This window comes from Phascolarctos cinereus, unplaced genomic scaffold, assembly GCF_003287225.1.
Source record: "Phascolarctos cinereus isolate Bilbo 61053 unplaced genomic scaffold, phaCin_HiC Scaffold_726;HRSCAF=1367, whole genome shotgun sequence".
Lineage (NCBI taxonomy): Eukaryota > Metazoa > Chordata > Mammalia > Diprotodontia > Phascolarctidae > Phascolarctos > Phascolarctos cinereus.
In genome coordinates this window covers 203454454-203478092 of record NW_027556098.1, presented here as the reverse complement: position 1 = coordinate 203478092, position 23639 = coordinate 203454454, and the positions used below count along the sequence as shown (strand labels likewise).

The window sequence follows — 23639 nt, the reverse complement described above, 5'->3', positions numbered from 1 at the left end:
TTTCTGCTGTCACGGTAAAATGGAAAGAGCATTGTTGGGGCAGCTAGCTGGTGCAGTGGATAGAGCACCGGCCCTGGATTCAGGAGGACCTGAGTTCAAATCCGGCCTCAGACACATAGCACTAGCTATGTGACTCTGGGCAAGTCACTTAACCCCAGTTGCCTAGCCAGAAAAAAAAAAAGAGCATTGTCAGTCCTGGATCCAAGGGACATGAATGTGAATCACATCTCTGCTACCTAATAGCTGTGCAACCTTAGGCAGATCATTTAATGTCTCTGGGTCCCAACTTCTCATTTGTAAAATGAAGATGTTGAACTACATGATAATTAAGTTTCTTTCAGCTTGTAGTCCTGTAATTCTATTATCCTATTATTAGTGTGACTATCTCATACTGTCTCATACCCAGCACTTAGGACACAGTCAATATTTAATATATGTTTATTGACTAACTGAATGTCTCTGGCAGATGTATTCTCCTCCTCTCTCATTCCCTTCCTCTTGCTGGTTGCTTTTAATATGCTGTGGGCTGGACCTAATAATGATGAAGTCTGTTAGAAGTGTGTCTAAAATAAGAATAAATAGAACTAGAATGAAGACCTGAAGGACTCTACTACCAGCAAAATGCACGTATTTTAATTCATGGACTTCTCGATATTTTGATTAGTGGGAGACCTTTTTTGTTAACTTTATGATCTTTGGCTATTCACTTAGTATATAACTGAGACAATTCAGTCATTTTTCTAGCTAAGTGAGTCATGACTTTACCACAGTGGTACTGTGAAAATCTTAGATTGAATCCTTCTGAAAAAATACTTTGGTTTATAGTACTACAATTTGTGCAAATCTGAATGCCATAATTAAATATCATTATAAGGTTCTCATTGTGAAATGAATGGATTTGGAATCACTTAAAATAGAGGTAAGAAAAAAAAAGACTGGAGTGTTTGATAGAGAATGAAATGCGAGAATTCATGGCAGCTGGAGGGGTTCTACTTTAAGGGGTGGAGATATTCTTCTTAAGATCCTTCTTAAAATCTTTGTGTTGCTGTCCCTTCTTACCAGATTGTTGTGACTTGAAAAGTGAACTTACTTAGACTGATGCTTTTAGCAATTAAAGCTCTTTAATTTTTTCAGTTGTTTTTCCACACAAGAGTTTAGTGAGCTCATTGAGAGTAGAGACTTTTACTTTTGTCCTTGTATCACAAGGTGTATGTCTGGCACATGGTAATGACTTAATAAATGCTTACTGATTGATGGTATTTGCATTGTTAATATTGTGTTGAATGTGGTTTCTGTTCTTTTCAGATTTCCTCAAGCATCTGCTTCCTACATACTCCTACAGTTTGCACAGTATGGAAACATATTAAAACATGTGGTAAGCTTTACTAAAAGAAGATTTCAAAGAAGGGAAATAATTTAAAAGAGTAAAGATGAATTGTGGATAGGAGAAATCAGAAGGGTTGTGTTTTCACTCATATTTCCCCATTTCTTTCTTTTTTTGGGGGGGGGTGGCTGGGCAGTAGGGTTAAGTGACTTGCCCAAGGTCACACAGCTAGTAAGTGTCAAGCGTCCAAGGCCAGTGCTCTATCCACTGTGCCACCTACCTGCCCCTTCCCAGTTCTTTGTCTGTGGTTTTGAAGATTTTATTTTTGGTATGACGTTTTCCTTAAGTTCTGAAAGGTCTGACATGAAGCAAAGTATAGTGGAGCTGAATTTGAATCCTGCTGCTTGCATTATTTACTGTGTGACTCTGGGCATGTTATTTAAACTTTGTGTGCCTTAGATTCCCAGTCTGTAAAATGAGGATGATAATACTTTCTGTATGTACTTCTCAAGGTTGTTCTGAGGAAGTGCTTTCTGTCAACCTTAAAGAACCATGTGAACCTGAGATATTATTGTTGAGGCATTGTGGCAGAGTGGATTAAAGAATTGTCCATGGAGTCATCAAGACCCAGATTAAAGTCCTGTCTCTGATGCATTCAAATTGTGTGACCCTGGGCAAGTTATTTACTCTTTCAGTGCCCCAGGCAGAGCAGCTGCAGATCTGCATTGATTGAAGGAGTATCCTCATCAGGAGTTCATTACATAAATGAAGTCATACCAGTTATCATTGATGATTGTTGCAGGTTTATTGACAGGTGGACAGGGGAGTCATAGGAGAATTAGGCATGGATCTGGCCTCTCCTGTAGTTCCTCACAGAAACTTTTAAATCTGTAAAGCTAATTGAGTCTACTTTTTTTGTTGTTTCAGAGATCTAAAATTATGGAAATACTTATTCTAAGCATAATTTTAGATTTAAATATCACCACTTAAAATATTTACTAGTGCTTTCTTTGAAGAAGATGTTATTCATATAAATAGAATTTAGGAAAAGGCATTTGAAATAGAGTTTTGTTATTTGTAAATTAGTAGTATAGTACTACTAAGTGTAATAGGACCATTTTTTATTATTATCCATAATTCTTTTTAAAAAACATTTGTTAATTTGTTGGTACAGCATAGTATAATGGAAACTGTACTGGGCAAAGAGTCAAAAAAGAAGCTGTGTGATCATGAACAAGCCATTTAACTTCTTTAAGTCTCCATTTCCCTACTTTTAAAATAGAAATAAGTGGCAGCTACATGGTGCAGTGGATAGAGCTCTCGCCTAAGAGTCAGGAAGACCTGAGTTCAAGTCTGGCCTGAGACACTTGCCTCAGACTCAACCAAAAAAAAAAAATAGAGATAATACTTATATTGCCTATCACATAGCTTTTTTTGTTGTTGTTGTTTACTTTTTGGTGAGGCAGTTGGGGTTAAGGGCCACACAGCTAGTATGTGTCGTGTCTGAGACTGAATTTGAACTCATGTCCTCCTGACTCCAAGGCTGGAGCTCTACCATTGTGCCGCCTAGCCGCCCCACATAGCTTTAAGAGGGATGTTTTTATAAACCACAAAGCACTATAGAATAATGATTTTGATTTGTTATTTTTATTGGGGAATTTCACTTATATACAATCTCATGCTTTGACTCCATCTCATATTTTCTGTAACTGAAATCTGTACAGATGTCTAACACAGGGAATTGGATGCACATTCGTTATCAGTCCAAACTTCAGGCCCGGAAAGCCTTAAGCAAAGATGGAAGGATTTTTGGAGAGTCCATCATGATTGGAGTGAAGCCTTGTATAGATAAAGTAAGTTTTTGAAAGCAGGTATATAACCTAGCCCATAGGAAGACCACTGAACTGAGAGTTGAGACTCTTGATTTCTGTGGCTGCTTTTGCCTGTAACTAGCTTTGTTATGTCATTTATGCCCTTGTTGTGTCTCTTTTGCTATAAAGTGGATTATAGTGAAGCTGAATTAAGATAACAATAATATTATTAGTAATGTTAGCATGTTGGGAAATAAGGTGTTCTACATTCACATGAAACTTACCTAACTTAAAAAAAAAGTTTAACCACTTTTGATGGAAATATTTCTAAACGTGTTGCACATCTGCCTAGAGCAGAGAATACTGAACATAATTTAATGTTTTCTTAATGACTCATTAGATCAAGAACATTGATTATTGTACCATGCCATACTTTAATTATACTGGGTCTAATAAGAGTGTTTAGGACTATTTGTTTCTACATTAAATGTTTTCATAACTTCTCTTTAACTTGTTCCTGTTGTCACTGCATCTTAAGCTACTTATTGATCTGTATTAGAAAGCCTCACAGGTATATGGAGAAAAGTATTTGTATGTAGTCCACATCTTTCCTAATGATTAAAGTTTGTGAATTTTTTGTTTGTGGCAAAATTTGCCTTTCAGAGGCTTCTGTTGCTTATTTTTGGTTTTATGACTATGTTATAGGTTTGTTGAGGTTGTTTGAAATCCTGTTTTAATTGAAGGTAGGGCTTTACTGTATTGTCACTTGGCTAGCAAATGCCGTGGACCTTGTTAGATTGAATTCATATAATGATTCATAGATCTAAGAAGAAACTTTAGAGATCAAGTCTAATCAGATAATTTTGCATCTGTAAGATTGTTGCACTAGATGGCCTCTAAAGTTCCTTCCACCTCATTGTCTGTGATACCAAGGAAAGGGAACCTCTTTACTTTTACAGTTGTAGAAATGGAAACCTATTAAAGGTGATACTTTTTACCATGGTTGGTTAGCCAATTAGTGGCAGAACCTTACTGCAACCTAGGCCTCCTGATTCCCAGCCTCTTTACCATACAGCCTTAGTTTACTTCAATGTAGAAGTTGTTCAAAAAGTTAATCTGAACCAGGTAAGATATTCTAGACATCTTAATGAATTCATTAAAAAAAATTTACTCTAAATTTTTATACTGATATATTTCTATTAAAGAAGGGATAAAGTGGAAAGAACATTGGATTAGAAGTCAGGGGAATTAGGCTTAACCCCAAATTTGCTACTTATTGCCTGTATGATTTTAGGGTCTCAGTTTCTCATCTGTGAAATGAAAGATTTGGACTAGATGACTCCTTGAAGTCCCGTTCAGCTTTATGATCTAAGTCAAGCTTTGCGTTTTTTTTCTTTTTTTAGAGCGTTATGGAAAGCTGTGATAGAAGCACCATATCTTCTCCAGGATCAGCCTTCACACCACCAATCAAAACCTTAGGCACACCTGTACAGCCTTCAAGTACTCCTAGAATTTCTACCATGAGACCTCTTGCTACAGCTTATAAAGCTTCTACTAGTGACTATCAGGTATTTTGTGAGTTGAATAAGAAAATATTTTTTAATCTGTACATACAGCATTTTTTTAGCTTGTTTATAAGAGATCTTGATTTGAAATCTTTTTTTTAATATGTTTTTAAAAAGTGATTAAATTAATGGTTTTGGCATGCCTTTCTCCTTTCCATTGGAGATGATTTAACCAACTGTATGTTCTTAAATGTTTTTTATTTATTTATTTTTTTTGTGAGGCAGTTGGGTAACTTGCAACTTGCCCAGAGTCACACAGCTAGTGAGTGTTATGTGTCTGAGGCCGGATTTGAACTGAGGTCCTCTTGACTCCAGGGCCAGTGCTCTATCCACTGTGCCACCTAGCTGCTTCTTAAAAGTTATTTTTTGAAAATGAGATTTGGATTAATGAAAAGACTCTTTCCTTCCTTACCTTCTATATTTTTGTCTCCTTCCTTGGGGAGTTAGGTATCATTTTAGTTTGATGAGCTGCATTTCTGTTATCATAGTAGCAGATAAAAGATCTGTAGCAAAGGTAATAAAATGGTAATGATTATTGGCTTGTCCTTTAACCTTTTTTAAAATCTGGGAGATTTTTTCATTCTGAATATATTTCATTGTTTCAATTTACTAATTTTTATTTGTGGAGTAGGAGAAATAATAGATATAAAACCATTGCCACCCTGTTTTACTAATCCAGATTTTAGTCCTTTTAAAATATGATGGCCCAGGTATCAAGTTCTGTGAAGTTAGGTGATGATGTTTTATTTGTCTTTGTATTCCCCATGGTGCCTTGCCAGATAGTAGACGTTCAGTACGTGCTTGTTGAATGAGTAAACAAATCATTTAATATTTTCAGTTTAATTATTTACTATGCAATTAGTTGTTTTGAAGAAATTGCTTACTAAAATAGTGGGTCTTTTTCTCTCTTTCTCTGTGTGTGTCTTTTAGGTTGTTTCTGACAGACAAACTCCGAGAAAAGATGAAAGTCTTGTATCTAAAGCAATGGAATATATGTTTGGTTGGTAGTATTATAGAAAAGAATTCCCTTGAGGGTGTTACACTAAAACCTGACTGGAGCTAGGAATGCTCTGCCAGTTTCCTTTTGGTTAGTTATATAACCACTTTGGACAGGATTTGGACTCTACATCAGACTTTTTTAATGCCTTTTTTTTTCCCCTTTAGGAGTACAGCATATTTGTAGCTTGCACTTTAAATGATGGATGTGACATGGTTTTAAGAAACTTCAGACATTTGTAAATAGGAAGTTACAATGCTTGGTGTGATAGGTGCATGCTTAATCATAAAAAAGGCATTGTTTACTGTAAGTTATATAACTCTTTGTGGTGAGGCTTTTTAATCATTTTCTCTGAAGGCAATAGACTTCACGAAGAAGTAAAACTATGTACTTCTGCCAGGATACATGGTGTACTTCTGCCAGGACACTTGGATTATAATTGAACAGTTTGAATTATGGCCTCTTAATTTGGATACTATTTAATACTTTACCATTGCCTGCATATGCCCTGTCATGAATTATTCAGTGTGTTTCAGACAAGAAACAGCCCTTTTTTAACCTTTTATTCATGTTTCCTAATAATAAACTTTACAGATTATGTAGGCTGGGTCTTTTTCTGTATGTGTTGATTGTGTACAAGTAGTGTTAGGTAATAAATCATAGACTTAGAAGAGAACTGTGCACCTTTAAGTTCAACTAGTCCATTTTTGGCCCTTCCTTTTATTGATGAGAAAACTGAGGATCCAGAAGTTTGTGATTTGCCTAGGATCACCTGAACCAGATTTTGATGATATCTTCTTATTCTCCTCTTTGCTGTATACTGCCTTCCCTAATGCTTCTTTTAAGACACAATTGTTCCTTAAAGAAAAGTATTAGAGGAGACAGCATAGCATAATGGGAAGAACTCTAGACTCTTGCTCTCGAAGGACCTGGGTTTGAATCAAGAGAATATGTGTAAGGTCAGTGTGTTTATCCAGAATCAGAATTTCATGTATAGAAAATGTACCTATGATCTTTTTTTTTTAAACTTATGATCTTTAATTGGAAGCTGTATGTATGCATAAGATTTTGTGGTAATTTAATACACTGGTGGACTGTTTTAACTGACTGAAATTGTTGCTTGTATCTTTTGTGCACTTCTGTTTCTTGCTTCAGCATAAAGGGAACAAGGAAAAAGAGATAACAAAACTTTAAGTGAAATCTCACCAGAATAGGTGTGCAAAATCCTTCTCACCTGTTTCTGAAACTTACAGTTACTGGCAGTATCTTTGGAGTTGAAAGAAAAAAATATGATTTATACCTGGCTAGCTGGATGTATATGTCTTTCTGAGTCTAAAGCTAATGCCCTACTACAGTGCTGTGTGTCATTGTAAGAAAAGTTAATCTTATTAAGTATTGTTTATTAAGGTTCTAACTGTAACTTCGGTGTTCACATAGAGCTGGTGTCTCAATTATCTAGAATGGTGCAGATCAGTACAGAGAACAATTTAATACTAAGAACTGCCCAGTTTTAGTTCCTTGACCAGCTGTCTAGAACTATCTATGTATTTGACAAGTATAGGTAAACTGTGAGAAGGTAAAATCATTGAAAAGAGATTGTTATAGGAAACATTAGGAGATATAAATCAGTTTGTTTTTCTTTTGCATTATTTAAATGCTAACTTCGTCTGTTGTTTAATGATAATGTTATATTATACCATATAAATAGATACCATAATAATTCTTTCTATCTCATATATTCCTAAAGAATACAATAATGACTAGTATTTTTAAAATTAAAAAAACAAGCAATTGAATTATTGCAGTTGAGATCTGTGAAGTCTATAAGCTGTTACCGGGTAGTCTTACATCATGATTATTTAGTTTGACAAAGAATCAGGAAGCTCTGTATATTTGCTCTCTTAATATTTGCCCAAGACAGTCTCTTCTCAATGATTTTACCTTTTTACAGTTTACCTACATTTGTCAAAGCACCCAACGTAGTTCTATACAATCAGGAATCAGCTGGTCAAGGAACTAAAACTGAACAGCTCCTGGTACTCAATTGCTCCCTGCATGATAAAAATCAAATAAAATCACAAAGTGAAGCTGATTTTTTTTTTTTACCAACAAGACATAGTTAGTTCTTAACTGATATGAGAGTTATTTTAAATTGTAAAAGCTTTTCAGAGCAAATATAAAAATTAATAAACTAGAAGAGAGGATAAATGATAAAAATATGGTATGCCAATAAACAGTGCCAACCTAGCTTATTTAGACAAGTTATTTTTGCTTAAATAAGAGAAATAGATGGAAGAAAAGATAGTGACACCAATGATAAGTTTTATTCAGAGGCATAATCAGTTAATCATTTGCTACAAGGACTTCAAAAGAACCCATAATCCAAGTTGGCCAGAAAACACTTGATCTTGCTAACATGGCAGACTAGGGCAGTATCAGATTATAATTTTCAACTTCTTTGTAAGATTTTATGAAGGGTAGTAGCAGAATATGAAAAATATTGTTCCATGAAATAATGGAAAGCAGTGGAGGGAAGAACAAGCATGAAGGCACAGTTTGAGCTCTAGCTCAATATAGTTATCCCAAGTGCAGCTAAGGATAAAAATGGAAGGAGGATAACAGACAGATGTAAATTAGAAAAAAATCTATCAAGTATAGTATAGTCTCTACAGTTGGCCTACAACAGAACAATACCAGATGTACTTCAGAAGGAGGGTTAATTGGCACTAGAAACAAAGATGAGAGGAGGAGCTGAAATAGATGATGTTAGTGCTGGAGGTGACATTTTTAGAGCACTGATTCTGTCCATTCCTTATACTTTGGAGATGGGGTAGGAAGTGGTATATTTTCCATTTCTCTTTGTGTGAATTTATTGGTAAATTCAACTGAATAAGTTTTAATCTTCCTTAGCTGTTGTAGGGTAACAGTCTCCAAAGTGCACAAGATCATCCATTTGGGTATGGGAAGAAAGTATAATTTCTATTTAAATTTTTTTCCATAAAAATAAGTTGTTAAACGTTACCAATTATTACCAATTTACACTAGTACCCTCATGTGTTAAGTGAGGAATCCTGAGGGGAGAGAAGTTCTAGAACATAAAGGGATGGATAGTGCCACCCTTAGTCATTTGCTTACTTTAGTGTATTGCAATAGTCATAATTAGTGTGTGCACAGTGAAGTGAATTTCCTGATTACATTATCTAGTTTTAACTAACCCAAAGCAAAAGGACTAGTGGCTTAAAAACAGTCCTGAAAAGAATCTGCAGATTGAAGATAATAGAAGCACAAATGACTAAAAATGGCAGAAATGACACTTGTACTTCTAATATGAGCTCTTTGTTAACCATGTCATGAGGCAAAAATTATGATCTAATCAGCACTGATAAAATCAGACAAAAAAAATTGAAATTATCACTATTTGATATATGGACTTAAACTCATTATCATTAATTATCCTCACCCTACGTATATATTGTACCTTGAAATGTTCACTAATGATAGTGTAAAGTCTTTATGATTTAGTGACGCATTTAAAAACTTAAGCAATTTTTGCCAAAATGATTTAAAGGTGCCACCTCTAAAAACTCCACTATACAACTAAATATTTGGAAATATAATTTTCTGATGTGTTTAAAAATGTTCCAAATGAAGTATAAATAAATTTTGAACCCATTTATTAAAAATATGTATAAAAGTGCAACTCCTTCCTGTTAGTTTGCAAGTACAACTCATTGACATCATGGAAGATGGGAGTTTGGGATTGAGAAAAAGCATTGTTCAATAAACATATCCAGTGATGAACTTCTTCCTTTTTGATCTACTAATCTTTGTGAAGGATTAAGTTGTGTCAGCCATTAAAACCAGAAAGTGAAATAAATACCTTAGAACCAGACTTTTCAAATCAATGTGTCACAGAAATTTAAACTCTATGATTTTCAAAAAATAGTGAAGCATTTTCAATAACTTTTCTCACTAAAATATTATTAATCGTAATAATATTTCAATATAGATTTCAAAAGGATTCAGTAAGGATGAAATAAATAATATTTGATTTTTATTAATGGCGTAAAACCTTAAATATTTTCATTAGAGCAAAAAACCTTTTTGCTATTCATAAGTCAAATGAAAAAAATTTTTAAATACTCATCTTTTAAATTATCAGTATGATATAGTTTTGCATCTAGATAAAAATTTAACATATACTTCAAAATGGTGCAATAAAGATGAACAGTATTTGAAAATTTTTTCATTTTATTAATGACACAAAACCATAGATATTAATGATAATTTTCATTAGAACAAAAGGTTTTTTGTACTATTCATAAATGAAAAATTTTAAACTTTCATTTTTTAAAATTGCTTTTATATATGTTGGGTGAGTACAGTAGTACATCTGTATAACAAATACATTTACATATATTAAAGATACAATTCTAAAAAATTCTTTATTGATAAACTCACATGTTCAAAAAGAATTTAAGCATCATTGATTTAGTGTATAAAACCTATGTAAAATATATGTTTTGGATCACATCAACCTTAAATCTGTAACTCCTGGCCCATTGTCTTCTTCTTTGTTGTTTTTACAGTGTTTTACAATTTTTATAGTGTTGTCCTTCTGACAATTCCCCTAGGGCAAGTTAGTGAAAATAGTATTATTGCCAGTTTACAGATGAAAAAAATTAGTGCTCAGAGAAACACTACCTGTCCCTGGGCCATATGAAGTAGATAGGTAGATGGTATATAGACACAAGAAATAATGTAAAAGATTATCTAGTGGAGGTAGAGAGCTGAGGATGAGGTTTCTGGCAAGTGAGGGTAATTGTTAGTGATGCCTTCAGGGAATTTTCCTAAGCTAGTGATTGTGACCTAGGGATTAGATTCACTTAAAATATTAAACCAGAGATGTTAAACTAGTTAGCTGTGTAATCATTTAGTTGCAAGATAAAAATATAAAGATATTTTGCTATTTATTGGGATATGTGTGTAATTAGTAACGATCTCTATTCTTTGTACTTGAATCTTCAGGCCATTTAACAATGTGCATGATAGGCTTTTAAAAAGCTGATTGAGGGGGCAGCTGGGTGGCACAGTGCATAGAGCACTGGCCCTGGAGTCAGAGAGACCTGAATTAAAATTTGACCTCAGAATCTCACTAACTGTGTGACCTTGGGCAAGTCACTTAACCCAAATTCCCCCCCCTACCCCCCCCAAAAGTTGATTAGTAAGAAAGGCAATAGAATCTGTGAAAATAAGAAAGACTTAATTTGTGGTTCTATCCATGGTAATATGGCATGGACAGGGAAAGATGAATTTTAGTCCTTTTGGAGTCAGTAGTTATCTTACCTAAGAGGGACAAAGCTGGAACTGTTCCTTTAATATAAAGAAATACATTTGTGTGTCTTTCATCCAAATTCCTACAGGCTAATATTAGGAGAAGCCATTAAGGAAATGAATATCTAGTTATACTGAGGATGGTGGTTGAGGGAGCCTTGAAAGAACTGTAGGGGTAGTGACGCATGGTTTTATCTGGCCAAGGGATTCAAGAGACAAGGTAATGAAATGTACTTTTGTAGACTAACATTTTCTCAATCGTTTGGTTAAGTAACTGAGATATTTAATTTACAGTTATCTACTAATTGCTTAAAAATTTCTGTATATTAAAATACTTTTCCTTGCTACAGTTTCAAATAGAATGTTAATAACTTGTTAAAAACATTTGTTTGCATGACTACCTCAATACAGTTCTCTGCTCAAACTGTAGATTCATCTCCATCTTGTGGTGGTTTTTCAGAAGTGTCTTGTTCGAAAAGTTCTGACAATCTGCTTGTTCTTCTAAAGCTAGAAAAGCTGGAAGAAAAGATGCATTTATTGTGGTTCTCAAAAATACTCATAACATTTATGCATGTTCATTTATTTTGTGATTTTCTTGAGCAATAAAAAAGCTTTCACTTTTACAAATCATGAAATTGAAGACTAGTGACTAAGTGATTCCCCTAAGTGAGACAATAGAGTCAATGAGAATCAGTACGAATTTAATTTAGAGTCCTACTATATGAGAAAAATAATTATTAGTAGTCAATGATTTGGGGAGATCCAAAGTTTCCCCTTTTTCTAAAGTCTTCATTTCTAAGCTCAGCCTCTGTAGGACAGGACTGATGATAGCAGATAAGATTACCATTCTTAATCTAGTTATTGCTATCCTACTCAGCCTTACAAGGAATTTAATCTAAGGTGAGGGTCCTGGCCCCTTGTCTTCTTTTTAGGCTTGGTTGGGGGATATAGATTCTTTGTATATATACATTTCTGAGGCAGGGTGTAATTTAGAAGTAAATGACATAATCAAAGTTACATCCCCTAGCCCCTCATTAGAATAGATCCACCTCATAATACTCATTCTCTCATTACTTGTTAACCATTGCCACCCTCAGGTATACCCACTTTTCCAGGGGAATATGAACTATGGGCCCACTGTCGTGAGAGGTCTTTGACCCTTTTATTAATAAAATGATTACCAGAAACCATGTCTCAAACTTTTAAAAAGTCACATATATCCACGACAATAAGTTATATAAGAGCTCCTTCAGAGCAGAGCTCCTTTTGCTTTTCTATCCTCCTTATTCATTACCAGGCCAAGCACATAGTAGGCACTTAATACTTGTTGGCTAATTGCTTTAGTTTTTATCATTTAATAAACCTAATTAATGTAGAAGTTACTTAAACTAAATTGATGAAATTTGCTTGCTGTGGATTTACTTTGACAAACCCTGTCTTTGCTCACTGAACATCCCCCCCCCCAATAATCTTTAAGAATTACAAATAATATTAAAAGTTGGAAGGTAAGTCTTTTGGTTGTGGGAGGGAGATTTCTAAAACCCCATTTAAAAAAAATTTAATTATTGCTTCTCTCCATTTCATAGAATCCTTTAACTTCAAGACTCAGCTTAAGTTCCACGTTTAACATTTCATAATCTCCGTCCCCAGTTTCTGGTGTTCTCCCTCTTCAGATTAGTTTGTACTTGTCTTGTGTTTATTCTCTGTATACTTGTATATGGACATTGTTTCCTTAATAGAGTGTAAGGTACTTAAGAGTGAAGACTGATTTTTGCCTTTGTAGCCTCAATTCCTAGCACAGTGCTGGGCCTTAAACTTGTTGATTGATTTTGAATTAGTGCTAAACAGCACCTGAGAATTAGAAGGGACTCCAGAGGTCATTTAGTCAACTCCAGTACCTGAACTGAAGTCCATTCTTATTAAGATTCTTCCCAACATTCCAGCCTGTTGGGATTTTTTTAAAATGTCCTAATTCTGTGATTCAATGTGATATAGCTCTAACTCCATGCCATTTCAAATTTCATCAAGATGCTTTCATTCAGTAATAAAAAAAAACATCATTGTATGTACTGGGCAGTGCTAGAGGGAGTGCAACATAAAATTTAGATAAAATGCTGTCCCTGACTCAACTCTTTGAGCTCTACACCCCTTCCCTGGGTACCATGATCTTGTCTGGTAAATGCTTCATGTGGTCCAAACAGCTAATGGGGCCTTAGCCATGGCCCTGGCCATCTTATATCACTTCCCCTCCCTCAGTCCTCTCTTCTAGCTCTGTATTGCAGTCAAATTAGTACTGTCTTTGATCCTGGAAGAAAATGTGTTAACCAGTCTCCTATAGCCCCCACTCATCATTCCCATGACTTCACAAACCAAAACACCTGTTAGTTCTATGTGTTTACCTTCTTTTACTATAATGTATACCCCTTGAAGGCAAGGACTGTCTTGCCTTTGTAAACAGTGAAAATTTTTATCTAGTAATAATAGTAATAGCTAATATTTACATAATACTGTGTAACACAGACACTGTGCTCAGTTATCACTATTTTGCAGGTGAGGAAATTGAGGGAAATAGAAGTTAAATGACTTGCCCAGGGTCACATAGCTAGTAAGTATTAGAGGTCTGATTTGAACTCAGGTCCTCCTGACTCTTGGCCCAGTGCAAGCTCTGTTGTACCACTTAGTTGTCTAGTAAGGGAATAAGACATATATAGAGATAACCAAATATATATTACTTGATAAGGGGAGTGTGTTAATAACTAACACAGTACTAGGGGAACTTTCATGAGTGAAGTAATTGATTTGGTAGTGATGGATAGGAATTCTGCAGATGAAAAGGGAAAGGAAGGGTATTCTGTGCATGGGGAACAGCCCATGGAAAAGAATAGGTGGAAGCCAGAACAAAGAACACTTGTTCCATGTAGCAGGGAGTATATAGGCAGCTAGGGGACACTATTTTATCTGAACTGGTTTTGGAGGCCAGTTCAAATCCTGCCTCTGATATTAGCTGTGTGAACCTGGGCAAGTCACTTAACCTTTTAGCCTCAGTTTCAGGGTTGTGGTTAGGATCAAATGAGATTTTATATATACATATATTTTATATATAAGTACATATATATATAATATATATACACACGCACACACACACACACACACAAATATATATACAAATATGCATAGACATTTTACACGTGCAAAGGGATTTGCAAACCTAAAAGTGCTATATAAATCCTAGGAGAAGAATAAGAGATAAGACTGGAAAGATAGGGTGAAATCCATATTATGGAATCAGGAAGATCAGGGATTATATCTCACCTCTAATACTGTTAAATTACTTCATATTGTTTATGCTTTTGTTATTTCCACCTTCCCCACCCTCAATAGAATGTAAGCCCTTTAAGTCTTGGAACTAACTTTTTTTTGTCTATATATTCTGAAGGAAGGGTAAGGGAAAGGAATAAGCATTTATATAGTGCCTACTCTGACAAACATCATATACTAAATGCTTTTTACAAATATTTTCTCCTGACAACTACCAGAGGTGGGTGGTGCTATTGCAAAAATAATACTATGAAGTGGATGATATTATTATCTTCACTTTATATTGGGGAAGTCTGAGGGTCACACAGCTAATAAGTGCCTGAGGTAGGATTTGAATTTAGGTCTTCCTGGCACCAGGCGTAGTCATCTATCTGCTGCATCAGCTGCTGTTTCCCCAACTCCTAGCATAGTGACTTGATAGAAGATGCTTAGTAAATGAATAGAGGGTCTTGAATACCAGGTAGAGCAATTTCAGTTTTATTATATAGAAAAATGGAAGCCACAGGGAAGAAAAATGAGCTGGGATATGAGTATATTTGTGTGTAAGAAAGATTATTCTGGCAGTGATATGAAACATTGCATGGGGCAGAGGAGTCAGGGAGGTCTTTAAGAATGCTACTACGATGGTTCAGTCTAGTAGAAGGAGATTTCCTACTATATTAAGTGATGAATTTTAGAGTTGTTTCATATGAAGAATTACTGACATTTGCTGACCAAATCTGAAATCTGAAAGAGAGGAGTCAAGCTCATGGGAAGACTGGTTGAATATTGGTATGACAATAAGGAAGATAGAAGCAGGTTTCTAGGGAAAGATAATGAGTTTAAATTTGAACATGTGGAATTTGATGTGGCTGTGGGACATTCACTTAGGGAAATATAGTCATAGATTTAGAGCTAAGAAGGACCTTTAAAAAAGGTTATTAGACCAACTTGTTTGATTGTCATGTTTTATTGGGTGCCTTTTGTTTTTACATCATAGTCATTTTTGAATATTCTCACTACATTTCTGAGAATGAACTATTTCTTGAAACAAAAATAATAGCTAACATATATACATACATACATACGTATATATATACACATATTTATTTATTTATTTATTGTTTACTGTGTTCCAGGCAATTTACAATTATTATCTCATTTGATCTTTATAACAACTTTGAAAGGTAGTTGCTATAATTATTCCCATTTTACAGATGAGAAAACTGAGGCAAGTAGTTTAAGTGAGTTGCCCAGAATCATGAAGTAAAAGTGTATGTGGCTGGATTTGAACTTGGGTCTTCCTGACTTCAGGCCCAGCACTCTAAACACTCCACCATCTAGCTGCCCCATAAGAGAAACAGTTAAGCAAAAACAATATCTTAATCATGTCTGTCTATATGTGTAGCTTTCTATCTATATATAGTTCCCTTCTAGGCGAAGAGGAAGAAGGTGTATTTCACTCAGTTTGACTTCTTTTCAGTGTTCTTTACATGTACGTTGTTGTAGCCATTTTGCATTTTGTTCTTTTGTTGTGTTTATTTCATTCTTCATCAGTTTGTTTAAATCTTATGTTTCTCTGAATTTTCCAAATTCATCTTTTCTTATTGCACAATAATAATGCATTGTTTTTCACATTGTCTAGTTAATGGGCATCTTATCTTTTTTCCAGTTCTGTTACCATAAAACGTGGCTATGAATAACTTAGTATATATTAGACCATTGTGTATGCCTTTTGACCTCTTTAGGGGCTACATGCAGTATTGATCATAATGGGTAAAAGAGTATGAAGTTTAGTCACTTTTCTTTTGTAATTCCAAATTGTTTTCCTAAATTATTGGAACCATTTGTGGCTCTACCAACAATGTCTTACCCATTCCTAGTTTGTAGAGTATGTGGTAAAACCTCAGAGTTATTTGTCCGTGATTTGAAACATGTTTTCATATGTTTGTTGACAATTTTTAGTCTTCATTTTAGAAATGAGGAAATGGGTTCAGAAAGGTTAGGTTACACTAAAGGAAATAGTAGCACCAAGATTTAAACCCAGGCCTCCTAACTCCAAATACACTTTTTCTTTTTTACAGTGAACCAACTGTAGGTCCAGAGCTTAGTAGAGCTGTCAGAAATGAATTGAAATTACTCTGCACAGCAGTTGTTGTGGAACCTGTGATTGCCAAAGGCAAGAGTGTAGAGGGGAAAAAGAGTGTAGAGGAACAAGGGGAACACTTTGGAGGAAATACCTACATTTGGAATACGGGAAGAAATGGAGGGGACAGGAAGGAGTATTTGTTAGTAGTAATAACTGACAAGATACTATAAAGTTTCCAGAATGCTTTACATATATGATTTCATTTAGATTTCATAAGAACTGTGAGTTAGGTACATTTGCGAGTTTTCCTTAAAACCATCAAAACATTATTTGGAAGGCCCACTGAATAGGCATTTAACATTTTACCTCTGTTCTGAAATACAGTTTCTTCCAGGTCCATGACTTCTGGCAAGCCAGACAAGGGCTTGTGTTCATCTTTTTGAGAATGATTATCTTTTCTGGTGTAGAAACTCCTATCATCTGTAACTGAAAAACCCACATTCTCCACTTCTCAGGCTCCTGAGATTTGGATCTGCCCATATCAGGACTGATGACCTTACCCATAAGCCGACAAAGAAACACAAAGTAGAAGCTGCAGCCAGGGCTCTCCTTTGTGTTACTTCTTTCACTGTAATATGCTACAAATTTCTAGCTTACTGTTTTTTTCCATTGGAATTTTCTGAGATTATTGTGTTCCATGATTTTCAACTGCATATTATAAGGATTTTATGTCAGGAAAGAGTTTGAAATTATTGAAAGCAAAGTATAATTTTGTCTTTTTTCATTTCTGGCCCAGCTCATTATTTATCTGCAGTGCCTAAGATACACACACATGAACACACACACACATATGTATGTGTATGTATATGTACACATACACATACATACATGCATGTGTACATCTATAAATGTACATATCTACATATTCACCCAGTCTCTCATGTGTGTGTATACACTGATAGATTAGCTCAATGAGTTAATTATGCAATTATGTAATAAAGGTGAAGAATAGATATTTTTCATCTACTTTGTTTTCCCATGTGGGTGGCTATTCAATCTAAAGTCCAAATGTGATAGAGCCACTATTGTTGGCATTGAGAATAGATTATTACAGAAATGTTAGCAGGTCTGTTTCACTTTTCAAGGAATGGTGATAGTTCCTTTTACTTGTCAGTTTCCCTTTTTAAAAAAAGAGCTTGTTTAAACAGATCTGGTAAGAACTGTTGTAATTGCACACAGAATTTTTTTTTTATCTTTAACCTCATTTGGTATTGACATGACTTCACTGCTGTTAACTGTAGTATTCACTTATTCGCTGCACAAAGACATCTGATTCTAGAACATCTGGGAATAGCAACTCCCACCCCTACCCCTTGACCCCCACCTCCCTGCCAGATCACCAGTTTTTGCTTCCAGCCCAGCTTTCACAGCCATCATCTAGGAAAGTAGTTCCTGTAGAGGAAGGGTCAGCCATCCACACCAATTGCCATCCAACTAACACCCATAGGGAAGATAAGCCATCCTAATTGAAGTAGCAAGGAAACCTGAGGGAGAGACACCAGACAAGTCAAACCACTACCATGACAACCATCTCCTCTCAGCCCAGGACCCTGAACCCAAGAGCTTATGGAATAGCAGTGCTTCCAGATAACTGTCTGCAGGCATCATTTTGGGAAGCATGTGAACTGCAGCAACAGCTACCTAAAGCCCAGAAAAGAAAGTTCTTGGCATTGTTGAATGGTTCAACATCAGAAACTGTTAAGATTTTATCAGTGGAAATGACATTAAAGAAGAAGTTGCATTAATATCTGCTTTGCCACTACCTTATGGACCATGGGACTTTTCCATCTGGCTTGCCGCTGAGACTTTAAATATGTATTGTCTTCTCCATTAGAATGTGAACTTGATAGTAGTAACTGTGTTTTCTGTTTGTGTCCCTAGCGCCAAGCACAGCTCTTTACACATAGTAAGCATTTAATAAATGCTTCATTCATTCAAAAGGTAGTGAGTTTAAGAAGTCAAGAGTTCCTGGGTCTCTCAGTAGGAGCTGATCTGCAGCAGTAGAAGCTTTCTGCAACTGCACCTTTCTCGGAGATGGCCATTGACAGAAAGATAAAATCAAGCTATTTCCTGGTTTGCTAGGAGAGAATGGACTTTGAGGGAGTTGTTTGGACAGTGTAGAGTAGAGGTGAATATGAAATGAGTCAGCAGTCCAACAAAATATTTCATGTTTTGATTTTTAAATATCAACCTTCCAGGAGAGCATAACAGGAAATGTTTTAAGCTTTTGTCAGTTTGTGCTTTAAGCATTGAGTGAGTGTGTGTTTGTGTGTAGGAAATAAATAATTGTTCTCTATCTCATCTACACTGTATATTGAGTACCTTTCTAACCTTTTTGTAGAGACTAGAAATGAGCCAAATCTAAGCTTTAAGTCATTTTCCCCAAGGCTCAAGGGTTGGGGCATAAGTAGCATAAGGCAATGAGTAAAAGATCTAGAACTCTTCCTTTAAAAACCACCCTCCTTTGGACTGAACCTGATCCCCATTAACCCACAGTTTGGGCCCCTTAATAGGAGTTGAACACCTTAGCTTCAGCATGATCTGTTATTACCGTAGTAACAAAGACAGCTCTTGAAAGCAACCAAGTAAATTGTAGTAAATCTAGAAGTAGCCTGAAAACTCTTCAAAGCAGTTAGTCCCAAGTCATTGAGATATGTCATTTCTGAAGATAACAATGAAGCACCTGTCAGGGAAAGTTGGGGCAAGGGAGATGGTTTGTTTTTGTCAGCAAGCACTCTTTCACAGGGTTTGTAAACTCTGACTGTGGGCAGGGTAAATATAATAGTAATGATCTACTATGAGTCTTTCCAACTTGCTGAAAAGCCTTCATTCATGGGCTGGACTCTATTTGACTTCTTTCTGATTGAACTCTCTTTTCATCTTTTAGTCTTCTTCATGTGTCCGGTCCTCTAATTTTTTTCATTCAATAGATCAGTGGTTTTGGAGTAAGAAATTCATGTTCAAGTCCATGCTACATCAGTGTGACCTTCCCATTCAACAATCACTTTTTAACCACCTATGCAGGACAAATCAACAAGCATTTATTACATGCAAATACAAGTGAAAAGAAAACCATCTATGTTCAGTGTACTGTGTCAGCCTTTGGGGGTACAAAGAAAAATACAAAAGTCTGCTTTCAAGAAATTTATGTTCTACTAAGGGAGCACAACATATACCCAGATAAGTAAACACCAAGTGATTTCTGGATCATCAACAATTAGGGGACTCAGTAAAGGCCTTATGTAGTGAATGACTCAGTTTCATTATATGTAGAACATGTGTAATACATGTACCGTCTATCTCAAGGAAGTAGGCATTCCTCCTTTTCAGTAATTCTTACATGATATGAGAAATGTCATGTGACATTAAAAGGCTGGATGGTATAGTGAATAGAGAGCCAGTCTTTGCTTCAAGTCCTGTTTCTGCCTTATACTGGCTATGTGACCTTGGATAAATCATATAACCCTTAAATTCCCTAAGCAACTCTTTAAGGTTATAAATTGTAGAAAAGATACCAGGCTGCATGGGTACAGGAAATTCCTCATGGGGGGTTCCCTCAGAGTTGTAAAAACACTTAATAAAACATAAAACACCAAAGAAATGTGAGCTGTGATCCTTATGTCTGAATTTGCTGGGTATTTCTATGATTTAGAAATTTTTCTAGGGGTATGTGAATAAAGTTAAAAGGAATATAGATTTAATAACAAAGCTCAATTATCTGGTATCTGGAAGTCAAGTGAGTTCAAAACTTTGGCATCAGAGCTAACCAAGAAGTCGGTGAAGAAACTTCTGATTGTGAGTACTGAAAAGAGTCAAAGATGTAAAAGTTTAAAGTCAATGTGGTACTGTTAGGTACCTGAAGAAGTCTTGTCACATTAGATGTATTCCTTCAGAGTGAGGGAGCTGGGGAAGAAATACCAGAGTGACTGATGAATTCATAGCTATAACCACTAAGCACCAAAAAGAATTGTACCAATCACCTTCTCCCCCTCTCTCCCTTACCTAACTTATTAAAAATCAGAATATTCAGGGGTGTCTGGTCTAATATGATAATTCAATTAATACTGACAAGTAGAGGAATTCTGGGAAATCTGGATTTTTATGAAAAACATTTAAAGAAGGCACAGCTAGTCACTCAATGAATATTAAGCACCTACTATGTGCCAGATGCTGTGCTAGGCATTGGGGATTAAAAGAAAGGCAAAAGGCTGTCCCTGTTCTCCATGAGCTTACATTGTAATGGTGAAGGTGACATGCAAACAACTATGTGCATGTGATATGGAAAGGATAAATTAACAAAGTGAAGGCACTAACCTTAAGGGGGATCAGGAAAAGCTTCCTGCAGCAGATGGAACTTGAAGGAAACAAGGGAAAATGAGGCAGAAAGGAGGAGGGAGAATTTTTCAGGCTTGAGGGAGGGCCAGGGAAAGGAGTTGGAGGGACCTGAAATTCTAGGAACTGAAAGGAAGCAAAGAGAATGTGGAGGGAGGAGCTGATAAGAAGACTGGAAATATGGGAGAGGAGCAGATTATAAACAGTTTTGAATACCAAACAGAATTTTATATTTGATCCTGGAGGTGATGTATAGCCACTGGAGTTTATTAATTAGGAGCATGACATAGATTTGTGCTTTAGGAAGATCATTTTGACAACTGAGGCTGTCTGGACTAGAGTGGGGAAGAGGCTTGTGACAGGCAGACCAGCTAACAGGCCATATTGCATTGGTCCGGGGATGGAGGGGATGACAGCCTGAATCAGGATGGTGGCATCCAGTTTGAGATGTCTTGTAAGACAGTTGGAAATTAGGTCAGTAGAGATTACGCAGGATAAGTAGATTTGAAAATCATTGGCATAGAGATAAGTAAATCCAAAGGAGCTGGTGAGAAAGAGTGAAATATTTTTGGAGGATAAGAGGGCCCAGGACAGAACCCTTTTGAATACCTATGGTTAGAGAATAAAATCTGGATGAGGATCCAGCAAAAGAGAGATAAGGAACAGTCAGAACCAGGAGAGGATGGTGTTCCAAAAACCTACAGAGAAGAGAGTATCAAGGAGAAGAGAGTGATCAACAATGTCAAAGGCTGCAGAGAGGTCAAGAAGGATTAGAATTGAGAAAAAGCCAATAGATTTGGCAATTAAGAGTTGGTTATAGACTACAGAAAGTTAATGAGAGGAAGATGAGAGGAAGTAGAGACACCCATGGTAGCAGGCCTTCTCAGGAGAGAGATGGGATGATAATTAATGGGTATGGATAGGTTGTGAGGGTTTTTTGAGGATGGGGTATGTTTCTATGGCAACAGGGAGGCAGCCAGGAGACAGAGAAATTGAAGAGAAGTGAAAGGGCATGAAAAGAGGGGCAATCTGTTGGAGAAGATTGGATGGAATGGCATCACTTGTGCATGAAGAAGAGTTGGGGTGGCAAGGAGAAGGGACATCTCTTCTTGTGTTACAGGGGTAAAGGAAGAGAAAGTGGCAGAAAGTATCTGAGTGATGTGAGAAAAGAAGAGAGGATGGAACTTTCAGTGAATGGCCTCAATATTTTTAGTAAAATATGTGGCTAGGTTCTCAGCTGAGAGGATGGGACTGGTGAGGAGAAGTCATAGAACGTTTGAATAGGGATGAGGAGGTTTGGAAGAGCCACTGTAGTGAGTGGAATAGTGAATTTTAAAAGGATTACCTTAGTGTCTCTGATAAAGCCCTCATTTCTAAAACATAGAGAACTGAGTCAAATCTATAAGAATACAAGTCACTCTCCAAGTCAAAAGATATGAAGTCAAAGGATATGAACAGGCAGTTTTTAGATGAAGAAATTAAAGCTACCCGTAGTCATATGAAAAAATGCCCTAAATCATTATTGATCAGTGAAATGCAAATTAAAACAACTCTGGTTGTTTTATTAGATTGGCTAATATGACAAAATAGGAAAATGATGTTGGAGATGTGGGAAAATTGGAACACTAATGCATTGTTGGTGGAGTTGTGAACTGACCATCCATTCTGGAGAGCAATTTGGAACTATGCCAACCGCTATTAGGTCTGTATCCCAAAGAGATCATAAGAAAAGGAAAAAGACCCACATGAACGAAATATTTATAGCAGCTGTTTTTGTGGTGGCAAAGAACTGGAAATTGAGGGGATGCCCATCAGTTGGGGAATGGCTGAACAAGTTGTGGTATATGAATGTAATGGAATACTATTGTTCAATAAGAAACAGTGAACAAGTGGATTTCAAGAAAAACCTGGAAAGACTCGCATGAACTGATGCTGAGTGAATTGAGTAGAACCAGGAGAACATTGTACACAGTAACAGCAACATTGTGCGATGACCCACATTGTTAGACTTTGCTCTTTTGAACAATGCAATGATCTTAGACAATTCCAGAATGCCATCCACATCCAGAGAAAGAACTATAGAGTCTGAATGCAGATCAAAGCATACTATTTTCTTTTTTCTTTTTGTTTTCTTTTGTTTTTTCTTTCTCATGGCTTTTCCCGGAACTTTAGTTCTGATTCTTCTTTCACAGCCTGACTATTGTGGAAATTTGTTTAATATGATCACACATATATAGTCTGTATCAGATTGTGTGCCTGCCATCTTGCAGAGAGGGAAGGAGAGGAAGGGGAGAAGAAATTTAGAACTCAAAATCTTATAAAAATGAATGTTGAAAAGTATAAATAAGTAAATTTTTAAAAAAAGAATACCTTGTATAAGTGATGGTCCAGTTGAGGTTACATAACATAAATTTGTAATGGACCCAGCCAACTTGGTTTTCTGATTTTCTCCACCTTTGCTCAGCAGTGCAGGCATAAAGGTGAAACCTGATAGGCCAAGACTGGTGATGTGATAAGGAGACAAAGGACTCCTGAGACAAGGACAGTGTTGAGTTGAACTGGTTCACCAAGGGGTCAAGCTGGGCAAAGGAAGAGAATGTAACTAGTCCAGGGGTGATGGTGTAGATGACAATTGAGGAATCCAGTATATCTTAGTGTGGATGTAGTACTGGATTTGGTTTTGAAAGGTAGAGGGAAAAGTGGAATTGATTGTGGTTAGATAAGGAAATTTCAGAATTCATGAATATGGAAGTGGTGCATTAGTGGTTGATTGCATGATCTAGAATATTACTGACTTTGTGAGTGGCAGAGTGTAGGGGTGGGGTGGAGG

At 36.0% G+C, this 23639-nt stretch overlaps 1 protein-coding gene across 3 annotated transcripts in view; it reads left to right on the top strand.

The window, feature by feature from the left end:
* NUP35 (nucleoporin 35) overlaps positions 1-23639 on the top strand; it is an 89879-nt gene that overhangs the window by 57214 nt on the left and 9026 nt on the right. For 2 of the 3 annotated variants that reach the window (XM_021006395.2, XM_021006393.2), the window contains exons 6-9: positions 1306-1375; positions 3049-3177; positions 4539-4703; positions 5631-6804. In XM_021006395.2, the coding sequence (XP_020862054.1) occupies positions 1306-1375; positions 3049-3177; positions 4539-4703; positions 5631-5708 (442 nt within the window). In that variant the 3' untranslated portion in view covers positions 5709-6804. Of the gene's footprint in view, positions 1-1305; positions 1376-3048; positions 3178-4538; positions 4704-5630; positions 6805-23639 lie in introns of those variants that run through there. The other variant, XR_002328195.2, reaches the window with a different exon arrangement.